The sequence below is a fragment of the Hylobates moloch genome, unplaced genomic scaffold (assembly GCF_009828535.3).
Source record: "Hylobates moloch isolate HMO894 unplaced genomic scaffold, HMol_V3 SCAFFOLD_2, whole genome shotgun sequence".
Classification (NCBI taxonomy): Eukaryota; Metazoa; Chordata; class Mammalia; order Primates; family Hylobatidae; genus Hylobates; species Hylobates moloch.
The window spans coordinates 118247170-118264270 of record NW_026652277.1 but is presented as its reverse complement, the minus strand read 5'-3'; the positions used below and the strand labels follow the sequence as shown (position 1 = coordinate 118264270).

Here is a 17101-nt window from a genome sequence, read left to right as displayed (position 1 = left end):
TAGATATGTCTTTGCTGGGTGAAGGGGATTCAGAAATGTAAAAGAGGGATTACTAAACAAGCAAACGAACAAAAATTCAAGGGAAAGAATTGTGTTTATTTCCAAATGAGAACTTCTGATTTGACCCTTGGAGGTTTTTGTTGTTGTTGATTTTAGATGTTTGGAGTTTGTGGTTTTCCATTAAATGAATGGATGGGCAGGAAACAGTCATTATTGAGTTTGCAGTTTCACTTTGCTTCATCATGACATAAAAGTTATTATCTAAGTCAAAAAGCCTGCAAAACGTGCCCCAAATTAGTGGAGCATGCAGAACATGCTCCAAGCTAAAGGAAAACTTTCAAATTATAGTTCAGTTCTACCTTCAAACTACAAGTGATGCTTTAGTCGTTCCCTCCTAAAGCAGTTTCTTGAACAGTCTTCTCTGACCCTGGACACCGCGGGGGAAAAAAGAAATCAAAGCCTAAAGTACCTGAAAAGTAAAAAAAAAAAAAAAAAAGAAGAAAAAAAAAAGAAGAAAAAGAGGGGAACTTATAAACTAAAAACCACATTTCCCGTTCAAACTGTGCTATGAATTGTTGATGGGATAATTACCATTATACCACACTGCCTTCTATTTAAAAAAGAGATCTCGTTGTCTTTTATACTGTCAGCGCCTACTTTATAAAAATAAAGCTATTGCGAACTCCGCTGGCCGCACTGTTCCTAACAGGATTATTAGCAGTGATTTGTCAGCCCCTGCGGTCTCAGTGGGCTCCCTTTCTGCGTGATTTCCAGCCGGTCTCGTCAATTATCGGTGCCGATGTCGCTCGCTGTTTGATCAGAAGCAGCATATGGTGCTGCTTGTGGGGCTGCGAGTAATCGCGGGAGAAGAATAGCAGGGCGGCGTTCTGGGGCGGGCACCGAGCCGGCCGGGAGAGCCCGGGGAGTCGCCGGCCAAGGACGCTAGTCGGCTTGGTGCAGACCCGGGGCAGGCGCAGCTGGGAGGGTATCGGGCTATTTTCTGCTGTTGTTTTGTTTTTGTTTTTAAAAGAGCAAGCCTTTTTGCTTAATTAAGTGCTAACTCTACACATTGTAAGTCGCGTTATAAATAAATAGGAACAAAAAGTAAACTCTCACAGCCAACCTCTCCTTATTTTTAAAGAGAGCGCCAATGAAGGCTCCCGCTGGAGTCCTCTTGGTGGCCAGAATGGTCCCCTCTGGCTACTTTAACAGCGACTGTGCTTTCTGCAGCCCCCTCACCTTCCCCTGAGCCCCGGACCCCTCCTTTCTCTCCCTTCTGTGGGTGAGTGTGAGTTTATGGGGAGGAGGCGGTGGACGATGTGTGAACTCTGGGCACATCATTTGTTTCTCTAGCTACTGTTGAGCTCATAACTCACCCTCAGCCTCCACCCAGTGAGCTAGACAGGGTCATCAGAACAGCTGGCTCCTAGGGATGAGGTTTTAATTTTGACGATGGACAAGCTTCAAAAACCCAAAACCCAAACACAGCTCTTTAAAATATTAAAGAACAACAACAACAACAACAACAACAACAACAAAAACAACACAATAGCTTTCAAACGAATAAAATAGTCACAATCGCAAGACCAGGCACAACCTGTAGGGGGTGCCAAATTTAGGTTCAGTGTTGACTGAAGGCAGAGAGTGGACAAGATTGGGGCCCAAGGCAGTTGGGGAAACTGATCACTTTTTATGGATGTAATCTTTTCTAGTGGCGTTAAATGGAATTTGTTGGAAGATGAAATTCATCTTTACATCTATCTTGAAGCTACCCTAGTACATAGTAGGTCCTCAATACAGCTTTAAGGATGAGATAAAGATAGGTATAAATGAATTATCACAGGTAATATATGGATTTTATAAGGTATATAATCTAAATAATTATTAATCTGGTGACATAGCTATAGGTATAAAATTGCTGTAAAACTTCAGTTTTGTTCATCTACTATTTCATCTCTAACACACTGTAATGCCAAAAGGCTGTAAGTTAAATGAACAAACAAAAATCATTTCATAATTATATTTGAAAGAAGAAATATCCTTAAATACAGGCAATTTCCTTCCCTTCTCGTTTGCCGAATACACTTTTTTTTTTTCTCCCAAGTCTAGTAGCTTCCTTGTCTGGGGGCGAGTTTCAGCTTTTATTTGCCTGAGTAGATGAAATTAAACTGTTTAGGTGAAAATGGGGGAGAGGGAGAACAGAGAAATGGGATATGGGTACCTGGAATAATTAAGAATAAAGCATTAGATTGGAGATTTCAGAAAAAAAAGAAAATTAGGAAAGATAACTGAGAAATCACTAACACTTCATGTCTGCCAATTACTGACATATTCTATTCCAAAGTAGCCTTGCAAAGAAAAAATTGAGGCATATAGAAATGCGTAAATCTTTGGTATTATCAAAGCCAGAGGGGCAGGATCTAAAAAATAGCATGACTTTATTTGCGTGCAAAATAGGACAAATTCAACTAGAAAGAAATATATATTTGTTATCCAGCTATAAAGCAATTTTGGCTGGGGGTGTAGTGGCTTTCATAATGAACTTTGAAAGGATCAGACATTTTCTAATCTATAGCTATTCAGAATCTTGGTAACATCACATTGCCATTTCATTGACAAGATGTCTTGGAGAAATAAAAATAATCACAGAGTTGAAATTAGTAACTACTCAGGAAAGATCGTCTCTACAAGGGTGATTAAACAAACTTCCACAGATGGTTTCTATAATATTCACCTCAAGATTGAAATTCTTAATGGTGTTATATTTTTTTGAGGCAGAGAACTGAACAAGAAAAAGGGGCCCCATGTCCCACGTGGGTCGGTGATTTAAGGCTGTTTTTCTTGCTTCTTGGGGAAATGATTGAGCATTAGGTTTCCATGTTTATTTTCTTACAGAAGTTTTTCTCATTTAAAGGCCTTTAAGCACAGTTTACGCTCCATGCTGGTTTTCTGTGTTTAATTCCAGTTTTGATGTTGACTTAAAATGTGGAGTGCATAACTAAACTCCATGCAGAGCATTTGCTGGGCGGATTTATATACCAGAAATTGTAGATCAGATCAATTAAAAAAAATACTTTTTTCTTTAAAGGGAGGGATCCCTAATAAAAACAACAAACAACAACAAAAACTGGTATTATAAGCTATGGTGGGATGCTTTCAAGCAGGGTGCAATCACCCGTCTAATGATAAAACGGGGCTGAATTTCTAAAGGACAGATCTAATTTCTAGGGGAGTTGTTGTCCAGTTCTAAGAAATCTTGGCAGCTTCCAGCTTTTACAGACCCAAATGTGGACACAGAATGAAAGCCCATAGATTCTCACCGCATTTCTCCGTCCCACCAGGTATTTCTCAGGAAAATGAGGCTTGTACCTTGCTAACACCTAATGATTTTAATGGGCCACCCATTGCCAGTCTCTGATCCGTAAAATTTTAAAATTTTGTGTGGAGGAGGGGAAACCTCAATTATTTAGGAATGGTCCTGCTACTCTGAAAGTGCTAAAACAGTGTCCACGGCAGAGTAAACTTCCTTCCGCTGGTAGCCCCACCGAATAGGCGGTTCCTGCGCCTTGTCACTCGGCCTCGCGGCTCAGGGCCCACAGGCGACAAGTATGTCGAGGCCCCCGTCGCGCCTCCCGCACCGGCCGAAGCACGCAGTCAGCCAGGTCTGCCCGGTGTGTCCCATCCTCTGTCCGCGGTGGCCCCAGCCAAGGGCCTAGCTCGTGGCCTCAGCACAGAGTCCCCTCACTCCCCAGGCCGGCCCAGGTGCAGCCCCCTGCCCGCATCAGAGGTCCTGCCGGTGCAGGTGCGTGCCAGCAGCCCCTCCTGCCGTCCCGGCCGCTGTCCCCGAAGGGCAAGCAGTCGTCTAAACCTTAGGTCCAGATCCAGTCTGTTTGGACAGTTCCCGGGAAGGCGGGTTAGGTGCCATCGTCCGAGTCCCTGCGCCAAGTAGAATCTAAGTGAGATTCGCCCGGGCCTTCGGGCTTGGCCGCGCCAGCGCTGGCTTCTAGGGAGGTGGCATCGCCAAAGCTGGGCCGCAATCGAAGACCCGGAGTCCCAGGGCGATATTGATTGACGTTTTTCGGCCGTCACGCAGGACTGTCTCATGAACGCTGCATGAATTTCGCCCCCAGTTTTAGTCTGGCCGAATCCCGCCCTCCTTGGGTTTCTGCAGTCTTTTCGCGGCTGGCTCCAACTCGGGCAGCCAGGTTGGCCCGCAGGCTGGATCCCTACGGGAAGCCCAAACTCGGGGGCTGGAGCTCCGCGAAGGCAGAAAGAGAGAGAGAGAGAGAGAGACAGCGGTGTGACCTTCGGCCTCCACCTCACATTTACAGTAACATTAGTGGGTTCCCTGGCCGCGGCCGCGGTATCTCTGGCCCGGGATCAGCAGGCAGGAGAGATCAGGGCACTGCCGAGTGCAGGCACACACTGTGGGGTTCAGGCTGCTGCGTGGAACAAGACCTGGCCCGGCGCTCTCGCCGATGCCCTCAGGTCAACCACACAGGGTCCTTAGCCGGAGAAGGCCGCAGGCAGGGCGGGCAGCAGCGCCAGAGGTGGGGTCGGGTGCGCCTTGGTGCGTGAAGCGACCTCCTGCCAGTGACTGCTCTAGGAGCTTGATTCGGGCTGCTTGCACCCATTTGCCGTCCCTTTTTTCCTCTAAAGAGCCTGGCCGCGGAGGCGCCCGGAGGCTGAACACGAAGGCCACTCGACGCCTCAGCCCGTGGAAGACTTGGACAGTACACATTTAGCGAGGATGCGCAGGCCCGGCAGGATAACATGGGATTTGGGGTTTTCAGGATTACCCCCTGGGCCAGACTCTCCTACACACTCTCAAGGGGTACACAGTTGGTTGAGACAAGCTGTTCAGGAAGAGCAGTGGCCTCGGCCTCGGAGGACTTTCCCCTCCTCAGTCACCAAGTCGTGGTCAGGTCATGGAACAGCGCCTCCGCCACCCTCCCCCATTGCCTAAAAGGCACCTCAATTAGTTGGGGAGGTGAAGGTTCCCGGGAAGGACTGCAAGGAGGATACATTTCTATTGAGATGTAGCGTTTATTTATTAAAATAAAGAAAAATTTTAAAAGAACAGAACACACTCTTATCTTCCTCCTCTTCCTGTCAGAGTGAAGGCGGTGATGATGTCGGGTCTGTAATCCATATTTTGTCAAGGGTATGAAATTCATTCCGAAGGAAAAGCTCTATCAATTTATTTTTGCTGCTTGCAATAACACAGCTGGATGATGCTTTGAGCTCACGCTAGACTGGGGCTCATCATTCATTCGCCAAGAACGGGCCTAAATGGTGCCTGTGGGATTAGGTCAATTTTAGTGGATCTACTTCGCCTCATTTGGTTACTAATTGGTTTCTTGTTTTATAAATCGAAATCTCATTTTCAGGAAATTACAAAACCCGTGCAGTCAGTCCATTGAGGTAATCCTTGGGTCAGGGGGTATTTAAATGGAAATGGCTCAACCGAGCACGGAGGGTAAAGTCACAGTGAAACTTGCCTGAGTTTCACAGGAAATGTGAGCTAGCCCTTTAGATCCATAATAGATACATCCCTTCTAATGCTACTTATGTAAATATGATAAAGCAGACTTTAAGGGAAGAGGGGGGCCTGGGAGAAGCAAAATTTATCAGCTAAGGTTAATGTGGCATTTCTTGGAAATCTTCCAAAATAGATTCTGTTTTCCTTTGTCTTCGGCCACTTTAGCTGAGGAAAATCCTTTTGTCTAAAACCCGATTTAGTTATCGCCTCCCTCACAGAGCTCCTTTTCTCCTTTGCAAAACCCCATTCCCTCGGCCTCACCGAATTACAAGAGAATCTTTAGATCTTGTTCCCACTGTAATCCCGCCGCAAAGGGAGCTGGTTTCCTCCTCATTTTAAACAGACAATCAAAGGATTTGCGAATTTTCTGCGGTAGGTCAAGTGCAGAAACGAAATCTCAGCTTTACCCCCTCGCCAACTGAAATTGGGTGTGCCAGAGCGCGTCACCGAAGGCAGGAGGAGAGGGGCTCCAGGGAGAAGGTCTCTACCCCACTTCGAGACTTTAGGGAGGGGGGACCCCTTACTAGGACTTGGGGAGGTTCCTTCGATATTAGATCGGGAAAGCCCGGCAGGTAGACGAGAGTAGCCAGTCCCTTATAAAACATTAACCCAGACACAATCGTAAGATTTCTACGGGGAACAGAAAGAGAAGGCAAACCTCCGGGAAAGCAAAAGGTTCCTTAAAAGGTGGTGGGGGTGGGGCAGGAGAGGGCGAGGGAGGCTCCTGTTAACCTGTGCCGGACAGGTTGTTTATTAACCTGTGGGGAAGTCTCATTTTCCCTCGTAGGCGCATACTAATGAGGCCGAAACCCGCAACAACAAACAGCCTAGGCTGGCGCCGGGAGTTCAGAACTAGTATTTATCCCGAGCCCAGCCTGGGGGATTTTCAGATCATTCTGGTTGGGAGGCCGCTTCGGGGTGTCTTCCAGCTGCTTTGGGAGGCCCTCAAAATGTTAGTATAAAGACGTTTTGTTGGTCTTCAGCGCAGGCTTCTCACCCTTCGGGAGCCGCGCAAGACCTGTCGCCAGTCGCAACGCAATCTCCGCCCGCTCCGGGCTCGCTCGAGTGCCCCGGCCCTTCCTTCCCTCCAAGCTTTGGGGTTTAAGGCCTCCGTAGGCTCCAGAGCGCCCAAGGGCCAGCGTCGCCGGCGTCCTCGGCTTTCCCAACAGGGTCTTTTCTCCTTTCCCCCCGTGTGGCCTTCGCAGCCAATCCCTCCTGTCACTCCTTCTGAGTGGGTATGTCCGAGCCGGGATTTAAAAAGAAAAGAGCAGGTCGTGACAGAAACGAAGGAGAATAGGTTGGCTGAAACGGGAAGAGCGATAAATGTGATAAGGCGAAGGGGTGTGTACAGGTGGCTGTGGCGGGGGCCCTCCCAGAACGGTCCAGGAGGACCCCAGGGACCAGGGGAGTGGAGTCACTCCAGGGCGGGCTAAAGAGTCGGGAGGAGTTGACCGGGAGCCAGAGAGGTAGAGGAGTCCCGAGTGCGGGCGGGAGCATCAGTGTTTGCAGAGTGGTGGGGAAATCGTTAGATTTATTTAGATGTGCAAACAACCAGAAAGACCGGATTTGAGCTTAAGGGGCGCTCACGGTTTCCTCCTTACCGAGGCTTTGATCGCTTGTTTAGGAAGCAGCTCCTAGCCAACACCTTTTAAAAAATCCAACTCCATGTTTTATTTTGAAAGATCTGCCCCCAACCTCATATTACAAGGCGAGTGTTCATCATTGTGTACTTCTTGGTGATTTGCTCCTTAACGCAGTAAATCACCTTTCTGAGGGATGGGGTGGGGGAGGTCATGTCAAACTTTGTTTAATGGTGTAAGAATAAAAGGATTTAACTACCTAGTTAAAATAATTTTAGCAGCAGCACTATTAAGAAGATAATACCCATAAATAGCTTAACACAGATCTTCGAAAGTTTTTTTGCCTTCTTTTTTTTTTCTTTCCGCAAAGGGTACTCTAGCAGACTCCATATTAAATTTTTAAAACTCGGCCACAAGAGTCCTGAGCGTTTTATTTTTTTAGGCATCACCAGAGAAAGTTTGAGGCAAAGCCTCCAAAGATCTTAACGGGGAAACACCAAGGAGAGAAAGAGATGGTCTTTGTTAACAGAATACAGTACCTGGAAAGTAGAAAAGTTGAATGAGTCTCAATTCGAGAAGAGAACGAAAATATTACAAAAAGATTGTCAGCACCCAAAGAAACTGACTTCAGAAAAAGCCCATGCGGGTTTTGGTGGTAGGGGGGTGGGTAGGGGGCATGAGTTGTGTGTAGGGCAGAGGGCTAGGAGGGGAAAGGAATAGGAAGATGGGTTGAGCAGGGATGCTGGTAAACGTCAGGATGGAAATCATCCGCCAGGGAACTAATTTTTCCGAAGGGGATTAAAGCCAGAGGCCAAGGGGAGGAGAGTGGCTGGAAGCCCCGCAGCCAATCAGAAAGCCCGCCAAGGACCAGTTGGACCTGGCCGGTCGCCTCAGGTCGCTGCGGGCTGGCAGTGGCTTTCACTGGGTATTGGGACAAGCTCGGCCTCGGGAAACGGATAACGATGAAAACTTTGGGCGAGAAGCAGAGTGCCCTTACCCCCGTAAACACACGGGTGAACCTACATGAAAGTTATAGGTGGGGTGCAATGTTGGAGGCTTTTTCCAAGCCTGGGCCACTTGGAGTCCTGCCAGGGGGCCCTTGGCCTGAGAAACCAGGTTTAGTTTAGAAGAGGAAATCTAACCTCTGCTGAGAAGCTGAGAGGACGGACTGAAATGTACACGCTCCCATCCCCCGCTGTCCACGTTGAGAGGGATCCCCTATGGTATCCAGTCAAAGGGCCGGCGCTCGGGTAATACAGTAGCGGGACTTGGTCCCAAACTGCCTGCCAGGTCCGGGTTCAGTGGCTACAGGATGTTTCTGTGTCTCCACAGGGCTCGGCGAGGCATGGGGCCACTCAAGTCGGACCAGCCCCCTGGACAACGTTGGCCGAGAACTGGGCTCCCATCTGCTCCAGGTACAGGTGCAGGTCTTCCGGCAGCACATAAGCTTTGAGGGTCTGAGGGCTTGGCCCTGAGTTGAGCTTTTAGTTTCTCAGAAAACAAAAACAAAAACAAACAAACAACCCCCTCCCCCAAAACAGGGATCTGGACTGCACGTGGCCCTCTCCGAGCCCAATAGCTGCTGCAAAGTAAAATTTTAGCTTTTGCAGATGATGCCTCAAGAGGCTGAGAGGGAGGCAAGGTGACAAGTGAGAAGGTGAGTTTGGAAGCTGGCCCAACGAGGCCCCTAACCAAGGGAGGGGGCACCATTTGTCTCCATTGGGCTGAGGGAACTGGAACACCCCAGATCAGGCAGAAGAGGCAACGCCACAGAACCATCCCAAATGAAGGATTTCCAAAGGAAATAACTGGAATCTGGTAAAAAGACCTGTCAGTGCTTTAAGCCCACATCTTTCCAATTCAGCTACATCTGCAACTGGTTTTGTGTCCCTGTAGTGCCCAGGCTGCCTCTTCTCTTCCTATTGCCTTTCACTCCAAGCCAGCTCAGGCTGCGTGCAGGACCTTGCTTAAGCACATGCACACCCCCAGATAATGAGTTCAACCAATGCCAGGCTCCCATTACCTTGTGGTTTGTAGTGCTCACAGTTTTAACTTGCTCTTTGCCTACTTAAGTCACAGAACAAATATTTTAAATTGCAAAACCCCGGTGTAATTTTTAGATTTTGCACTTATCCCAACCCTGCAACATCATCATCATTATTATTATTCAAGCCCACTGGGAGCTACTGTCCTGGGAGCCTTGAACCTAAGCAGCATTTGGGGAATCCAAGCAAGTTTTCCCTGTGGGCTGGCATGAGGGGCATCTCTTGACAGGAGCTTCTTTTCCTACCACTACCCTATACCTTTCTCCTTCCAAGACACCAAGAAGATTTTAGTTTCGTGGGACAAAGAAAGGGGTTGGGCAAGCATTCTCTCACTGACCTGGCCTTCACACCTTTGAATTTATCTAGAAAGGCACTTAACTCTAAGACATCTTTCCCTGTGTCCTTCCCCCAATATTTTCATATTCCTAACTAATTTTCTTCAGAAACATAAACAAGAAAACAAAATCCAAACGTCCCTGACACTTTCTAGCTCTTGCCAATTTATTTCCTCTTCTTCACGCCACATTTCTGGCAGGATTGACTTACATTCCCAATTTCAATGGCCCACCCCCTCCCATTCACTCCCACATCCCTGCAGTCTGGCATCTCTCCCACCCATCATGCTGTTCACTGGCTTCACCACATTTTGATAGCAAGAATTAGATGCTCATCTCTTAGCCTAATGGAGCTCATTCATTCCTCAAATTTAGGAGGGGCAATTGCATGCCAGATGGAAAGCCCTGCTCTCATAGAGTTTACATTCTAAGGAGAGCAGCTTTACAAGCCCACACTGGTACACTGTATAGTGTACCTGGTGGTATAGGTGCCGTGGAGAAAAATAAGGAGGAGAGGAAGAAAGAGTAATGCCTTTTAAAATAAGAGATGGTTGGAGAGGGCCGCACTGAGAAGGTGACATTTGGACTAAGACTTGAAGGAGGTGACACTGGTGATTTAACATTCTCTCCTTCCCTCAGTTTCTAAAATAGCACTATTTCCCAGATTCTTCTCTCTGTCTGCCTGCTTCCTTTTGATTTCCCCACCACTGGTTGGCCTGCAAATGCTGTAATTTCTCCAAGGTTTCAGCTCTGTTTCTCCTGTCACAGCTTCAAGGCCACCCAGGTAATCTCACCCAACACCAGCCTCTCAACTCCTTTCTCCACATGAAACCAACTGGTTTCTGTAGTCTAGACTCTCCTCCTGAGCTCCAGATTTTTGTTTCCTACTGCAAACTGGACACATCTAAATGGAAATCTGCATACACTTGAAGTTTAGCATCTCCAAAACAAGGAGGCATTATCTCCCTCCTCCAGAATTCTACTCATACAAAATCTCACTAAATCTTGGTTAATGATGTCACCTTCTGCTTAGTGCCTTCACTGAAACCTTGAAGTAAACCTCTCTCTGCTACCAATGAAGTCCATATCCAGAACCATCTTTGAATTAGATTCTCCCCTTTCTATATTCCCCTTGTGACTACCCCATTTCAGGCTTGACCATCTCTGCTGCAGCTGCCTTCTCTGATCTCCTCTTCCCCTCCCCTTCCTCCTCAGATCACTGTCTGCATTCTGCAAAACAAAATAAAATTAAACAAATGCCACATCTAAGCATGCTATTCTCCTGCTTAGAAACCTTTGTTAGAACTCTAGTGCTTACAGAGCAACTCCAGGTTTCTCAAGTTGACATTTCAAGCTCCAAAATCTATTGCAAGTGTAGCTCCTCTGCAGTCTCTGGTACACCAAATTCATCACCTCAGAATACACTAGATTGGTCCTATCCCCAGACCCAACAGACTTGGCCACTTCATTCCTTCTGCCTAGAATGCTCTTTCTCTCTTCTCCAGTCCAAGCTTCCTCTTCAAGTTTCTGCTCAAACATCAGCTCCTCTAAGGCCTGATTGTCCCCCAGGTCATTCAGGCTCTGGGCCCCCTGCCTATTCAGCACTGTCTGTTCAGCTATGTGGTCATTATATCTGTCTTTAGGCCAGTTGCTCCTGTTGGACTTCCTGCTCATTGAAAGCAGGGTCTGACTCGTCTTGTCTCTGCCTGGACTGAGGCCTTATTCACAGAGATAGAGACAGTGAAAGTCTTAAGACTCTCCTTCATGGAGAGCCTGTCAGTTTGATGTATCAATGTAAACTTACACACACATACACCCTATGGCACTACTCTATGGACTTGCTCCTTGTAAAGCCTCTCATCTCCTAAATGCCTCCTATCTTGGACTCTTTCCAGAGTCACTGGCCAGCTTTCTTCTGTCTACAAACTTTAGACTGCCAGCCCTTCCAATATTGATGCACCAATGCCTACTGCACTGCTATTCCCAAACGCTGCTATTACTCTTTCCATTATAGAACACATAGGCTGTGATTTTTCCCCCTAGAACTGTGTGTGTGTGTGTGTGTGAGAGAGAGAGAGAGAGAGAGAGAGATAGTGTGTGTGTTTTATGGATGTATTTTCCTTGTTCATTTCAGTGGATCCTGAGTCTTACAGGGCACTAGCCTTGTCCACCAATTACTCTGGATCTTTCCCATTGGGCTGCATGCCCCAGATGTTTACAAATTTTGAATGAATAAAAGGGCTCATGTGGCTAGTTTTCTATGCCCTGTTTCCTGCCAAACCTGCTCCACTCCATCTCTCTACACTTTTGGCTGAAAGTCACTAACTTCTGTCCTCCTGCTCCCATTTCTCCTGATGGCCCAGAGGGCTCTCTATTCTCTCGATTTCTGCCTCCCCAGACCCTGGATGGCTTCATCTTCGTGGTAGCCCCAGATGGGAAGATCATGTACATCTCCGAGACAGCCTCGGTCCACTTGGGTCTTTCTCAGGTAGGTGAGTGGTTCACATATCCCACCTGCAGTGTTTACAGCCAGAGCTGGAAGCAGGGGTAGGGGGCTGGGTTGGGGGCTGGGTGTGCTTCTCTAAACCTGGAGCTGGACATCTCACAGCTAGCAGGAAGACTCTTAAATGGTTCTGGGTCTCTCCATTTCTCCACTTGCCTTCTCCTTTACCTTCCACCCTAGGCCCAAACAATGGCTACTTTTTTGAGTCCCTACCGCAAGCCAGACAACATGAGAGGAGGTTACATACTTATTTCATGATATCTTTATCAGAACTTTGCCAGGGAGCTGCTGCTGCTGTTGCTACTACTACTATTACTACTATTATTATTATCATCATTATTACTGCTACTTTTATTATTATATAGACAAGGAAGCGGAATCTTAGATAGGCTGCAATAGGTAGCAAGAAGCAGAGCTGGCTTTGGAACTCAGGGCCAATTCCAGAATTCTGGCTGCTGTCCTCATGGTCCTGCAGATCCCCTGGCCTAATCTTTCAGTCCCTTCACCGGGCATTCCACCGCCACGGGGGCGGCGACATCCTCCTCTTCACAGGTAGAGCTGACCGGAAACAGCATTTATGAATACATTCACCCGGCAGACCACGACGAGATGACGGCGGTGCTCACCGCCCATCAACCCTACCACTCTCACTTCGTGCAGGGTAAGGTAGACACGTGCCTGCGACGCTCAGGCCCATCGCAGTCCGCTTGTGATTTCTCCCTAATTAGTCGTGGCAGAGACGCGTGCCGTCCCACGCCGCCGATATCACACGTCCTGAGCTTCCCTTCGTTCCTCTCTCCCAGAGTATGAGATCGAGCGCTCCTTCTTCCTGAGGATGAAGTGCGTCTTGGCCAAGCGTAACGCCGGCCTCACCTGTGGAGGCTACAAGGTGCGTAGCTGGAAGATCTGCTCCGGGTGGAGTCAGAGAGGGCAGGAAGCGAGGCGCGTGCGGCGTGGGAGGAATGTCCCCACATCTGGGACTACCCGCGAGGGCACCCCCAGCTTGCGTCGAGGAGCCGCAGGCCAGGACTCTCCACGAGGGCCACGGAACTTTGTGAACAGCTGGGGACTATGCTTAAAGACAGAGTCTGACTGGGTCCCAATACTGGGTGGCCGCGCGGGCTATGAACTTGTGACCCCTAGAGATGGGCCTTTAGGGTCCGTAAGGCCTCTGAAGGGGCGGGTAACTTTGGTGAATCCCTAAGAGTTTATGCATAGCGTTACATAAGAGGTTAGAAACCAGAGCTTTAGTTCGAAGCTATGGGTCTCACGTTGAATGTCGTTGAACGTCATTAGCAGGTTTCAGGGACCTACTTCGCAATTCGGATGCGTTAGGGTTGGTGGGGCCAGGCCTCTGCATTCTTTACGCGCTCCCAGGTGAGTTCAGTGTGGCTGTGCAGTCACTTTCTTAAGACACCTTAGAGCACCAATAACTTCGGATTCCTTAGTGCATGGGCGTGGTCAGTACAGCTTTGGGGCTAAGTAGAGTTTCAACATGTTTCAACCCCTTCTCCACCTTTTGGGGGCTCTTCCTACCTGTGGCTGAGTCTCCCTCCCTCTCTCTCTGTCTCAGGTCATCCACTGCAGCGGCTACTTGAAGATCCGCCAGTACAGTCTGGACATGTCCCCCTTCGACGGCTGCTACCAAAACGTAGGCCTGGTGGCCGTGGGCCACTCGCTGCCGCCCAGCGCCGTCACGGAGATCAAGCTACACAGCAATATGTTTATGTTCCGCGCCAGCCTGGACATGAAGCTCATCTTTCTGGACTCCAGGTGGGTGGGCAGGGCCGGAAAGGGCCTCTCCTAGCCTGAGGGCGGCCCTGCTTAGTGACTGAGAGCTTTCCGTCTATCCTATGAGCCCATTTTGCAGATGAGGCGACTGAACCGGCCCTGGAAAGTGAGGGCGGACAGCTAGGTCTCAGACGGCTGTAGAGGGTGCGTGGGGGGGGGGGACATCCCTGCACCCCCGCCTGCATTCATTCTGCAGGGATTGCTCTCCTCAGGGTGGCGGAGCTGACGGGGTACGAACCTCAGGACCTGATTGAGAAGACTCTGTACCACCATGTGCACGGCTGCGACACCTTCCACCTGCGCTGCGCGCACCATTTGCGTAAGGCGCCACCCTGCCCCGTACCCAGGCAACCTTGGCGCGTCCCCCTGGTTAGGGGGTGGGGGAGCCACGATTTAAGTCCCTCGCAAGAGGACAGGTGGGAGCCCAGGGAGCCGGGTGGTGGTGGTGTGTGAGGCCTCCTGAGGGACTGCTCCGACACTGGACCCACCTAAATTCTCTAACATCCGCGGGCCGCTAATATAGGCGGAAGAAGCATTTCTGGGCGAAATACATCACTCGCCCCCGGCGAAGGTATATTACTCTCCTATTGGTATTTTTTCCCATCTGTGAACCACGCTAAAGATGAACAAAAACCAAGGCTGGCGCTCAATTGCGTTGACTCGCCTGGCTTTTGATACAGCTTTGCTTTGAGCGTAATCTCCCGGGCAGGGATCGTGAGCGCCAGAGCTCAGCTGCCCAGAGCCTTACTTCCGCAGTTAGAAAAGCGAATCTGGAGGAAACTCCCCAGCTCTACGTGTTCCTCCCTTTGCTAATGGTGAAGACATCTAGCCACCCCTGTATTATCCCTAGAAGGGTGACCGGAGGGCTCAATGCAATAAAACGGGACAATCAGTTTCTTTGGGAATTTGCCTGTCGTCTCTCTCTCCTGCCTGGTGCGGTTATTAGGGCCCACAGGGGGCCCTCAATTCTCACCACCAGGGATTGCATTTGGGACCATCCCGGGCAGGCTGGTTCACCACCATTTGCCTCCTGTGTCTCCGTCAGTGCTGGTGAAGGGACAGGTGACCACCAAGTACTACAGATTCCTGGCGAAACACGGCGGCTGGGTATGGGTGCAGAGCTACGCGACCATCGTGCACAACAGTCGCTCCTCCAGGCCACACTGTATCGTCAGCGTCAACTATGTCCTCACGTGAGTGCAAGACTGAGACCCCTTCACCCAGGCGACCCTGCTCTCTGCGAGGGTGCGGATGGCGGCACGGCCAGGTTAGACAAGGCTCGGGCCACGGGGAATGCCATTTTGACCCTCGAGTGCTGGCTGCGCCAAGAGGAGGCAGGTCGAACACTTTCATCTTTTTGAAGAGGCTTTCTTCGTTATATTCTGGAGAAAGATTTAGGAGTTTTTCTGTCACAGTCCGTATTTGCTTTCTTCTCTTTCTTTTTCTCTCTTAACCTTTTAAGCGAACTCTGCATTAAATAAAACTTAATGCGGCAGAAAGAAAGAGAGAGAGAGGAAAGGATCCAACGTACGGAGGCATTTATGGTTAACAAACAGGACATCTGTTTCATTTTTTCAAATCTGGGGTTTGAAGTTCTTAATTTTAACCAGAGTCTCCAATCAAAGTTAAGAGTTCTGAGAGAGTGGTTTCCCCGCTGAACCACAAAGGGGGCTTAAGTGACCAGGAGGATTTTACTTTAACTCGTAGAAAGCTAAGGGACCCAAGCGAATGCTGCAAGTCTTGGCCGGCGCCCAGGCCCCGCGCGGGGTGTAATTGCTTCACTGAGTGAGGAGCGGAGCTCTGGGTGCCACCTGCGGGCGCGAATGACAGGGAGGCTGCAGAGGCCTGCATTTGAGCCTTATTCTTTCTAGAAACAATAATCGTTTCTGGTTGCCAGTGTGGCCCTGCAGGCTGATCACGTGGCCTAGTGTGCGGCTGGTGAAGAAAGCGTGTTCTGTACAATGTTTGTGAAAGTTGGATTGCTTAGGGTTGAAGCCTTTATGAAGAACTCTTTTGTGTGTGCTGTTGCGCTCTCCCCACCCTTTTTTTGGTAAAGGTTGAAATTCTTGTGATTTTAGGGGATCTCATGGGTTGTTTACTTTGGAAGCTGGAAGTGTTGACACACCAGGCACTCAGTAGAATGCTATTTAGACATCACGAAGTTGGTGAAGGGGTGCTATTTGGAATCAGACTATACTATAGGTGATAAGGACTAGGTTCGTTTCACGTTGTTTTAAATTGCCAAATTAAAAATGTAGTAGTTGGAAATATTATGCTTGGCAGTAAGACTATTTATTCTGTGTCTTGTTTAATAAGAAAAGTTAATTCAATAGACTTAGAAAATGAATTTGGCTTAGATGAGGATTCAACATTCAAGAATAGTAGCTGGCAATTAAGAATAATCTTCTAATTTTTTTATCTTAGTAAACAGTGTTAATATTATATAGTTCTTGTAATATCAAGAAGGCCGTGCATTTTAATACAAAACAGAAAATTTAACAATATTTTGGGTTTCATGAAACCATCAATTTTATGAATACAGTTCTTCATATTATTAAAATAAATGTAAGAGAGAATAGCAGAACATAATACATAAAATAGGCCCCTCTGTGAAGCAGTAGTATTAAAGGGTGAAAAATTATGTCTGCTTACCATGGAAAGGAAACGGATGTTCTTTAAGAAGGTGCTTTGTATGTCTGAGACATCACAAGCATTACACATACACTCTGTTCTCTGGTGGGTGCCTGTGGTTAGTAATCATTTTTTATCAAACAGCAGGGTATATATTCACACAGACCCATATAAATGATCCTAATGCAAGTTAGACCTCCCAATGGGTAAACTTAATTTATGTTTGGAGTCATTTTGAAATATTCTGTTTTGTTTTCTAGTAGATAGGTGTACATTTTTTCTTCTGTTGATTCTGTCATTCCTGACTTTACATACTCCTCCAGAACTGTATAATTAGATGATCAACTTTACATCAAATTTAAAAAGATGTAATGAGGATAAATAAATGATTAATAGAAGGAAAAAGAGCATGGTGCACATTGTTAAAACATTTTATACCTCTGAATGAAAATAGAAATAAACACACAGAAGCATATATACACAGCACACAAGATGAAAAGCTGAAATTGATTACCCTTTTATGAGTCTCAGCTTCAATTTCTTGTAGAAAAATTCTTATGACAATTTTTATAGCTGCAAATGTGGAAATTGCTTTAGATGAAATGTCATCAAGTGGCTCTGTGTATGTTGACAGAATTTTCATAATGAACAGGTTGCAGTTTGTTTGATGTGCA

At 47.8% G+C, this 17101-nt stretch overlaps 1 protein-coding gene across 2 annotated transcripts in view; it reads left to right on the top strand.

The window, feature by feature from the left end:
* SIM1 (SIM bHLH transcription factor 1) overlaps positions 1 to 17101 on the top strand; it is a 78116-nt gene that overhangs the window by 2542 nt on the left and 58473 nt on the right. For both annotated transcript variants that reach the window (XM_032165103.2, XM_032165112.2), the window contains exons 3-9: positions 8455 to 8537; positions 11901 to 11990; positions 12558 to 12666; positions 12809 to 12894; positions 13579 to 13778; positions 14009 to 14115; positions 14842 to 14989. In XM_032165103.2, coding sequence (XP_032020994.1) covers positions 8455 to 8537; positions 11901 to 11990; positions 12558 to 12666; positions 12809 to 12894; positions 13579 to 13778; positions 14009 to 14115; positions 14842 to 14989 — 823 coding nt within the window. The remainder of the gene's footprint in view (positions 1 to 8454; positions 8538 to 11900; positions 11991 to 12557; positions 12667 to 12808; positions 12895 to 13578; positions 13779 to 14008; positions 14116 to 14841; positions 14990 to 17101) is intronic.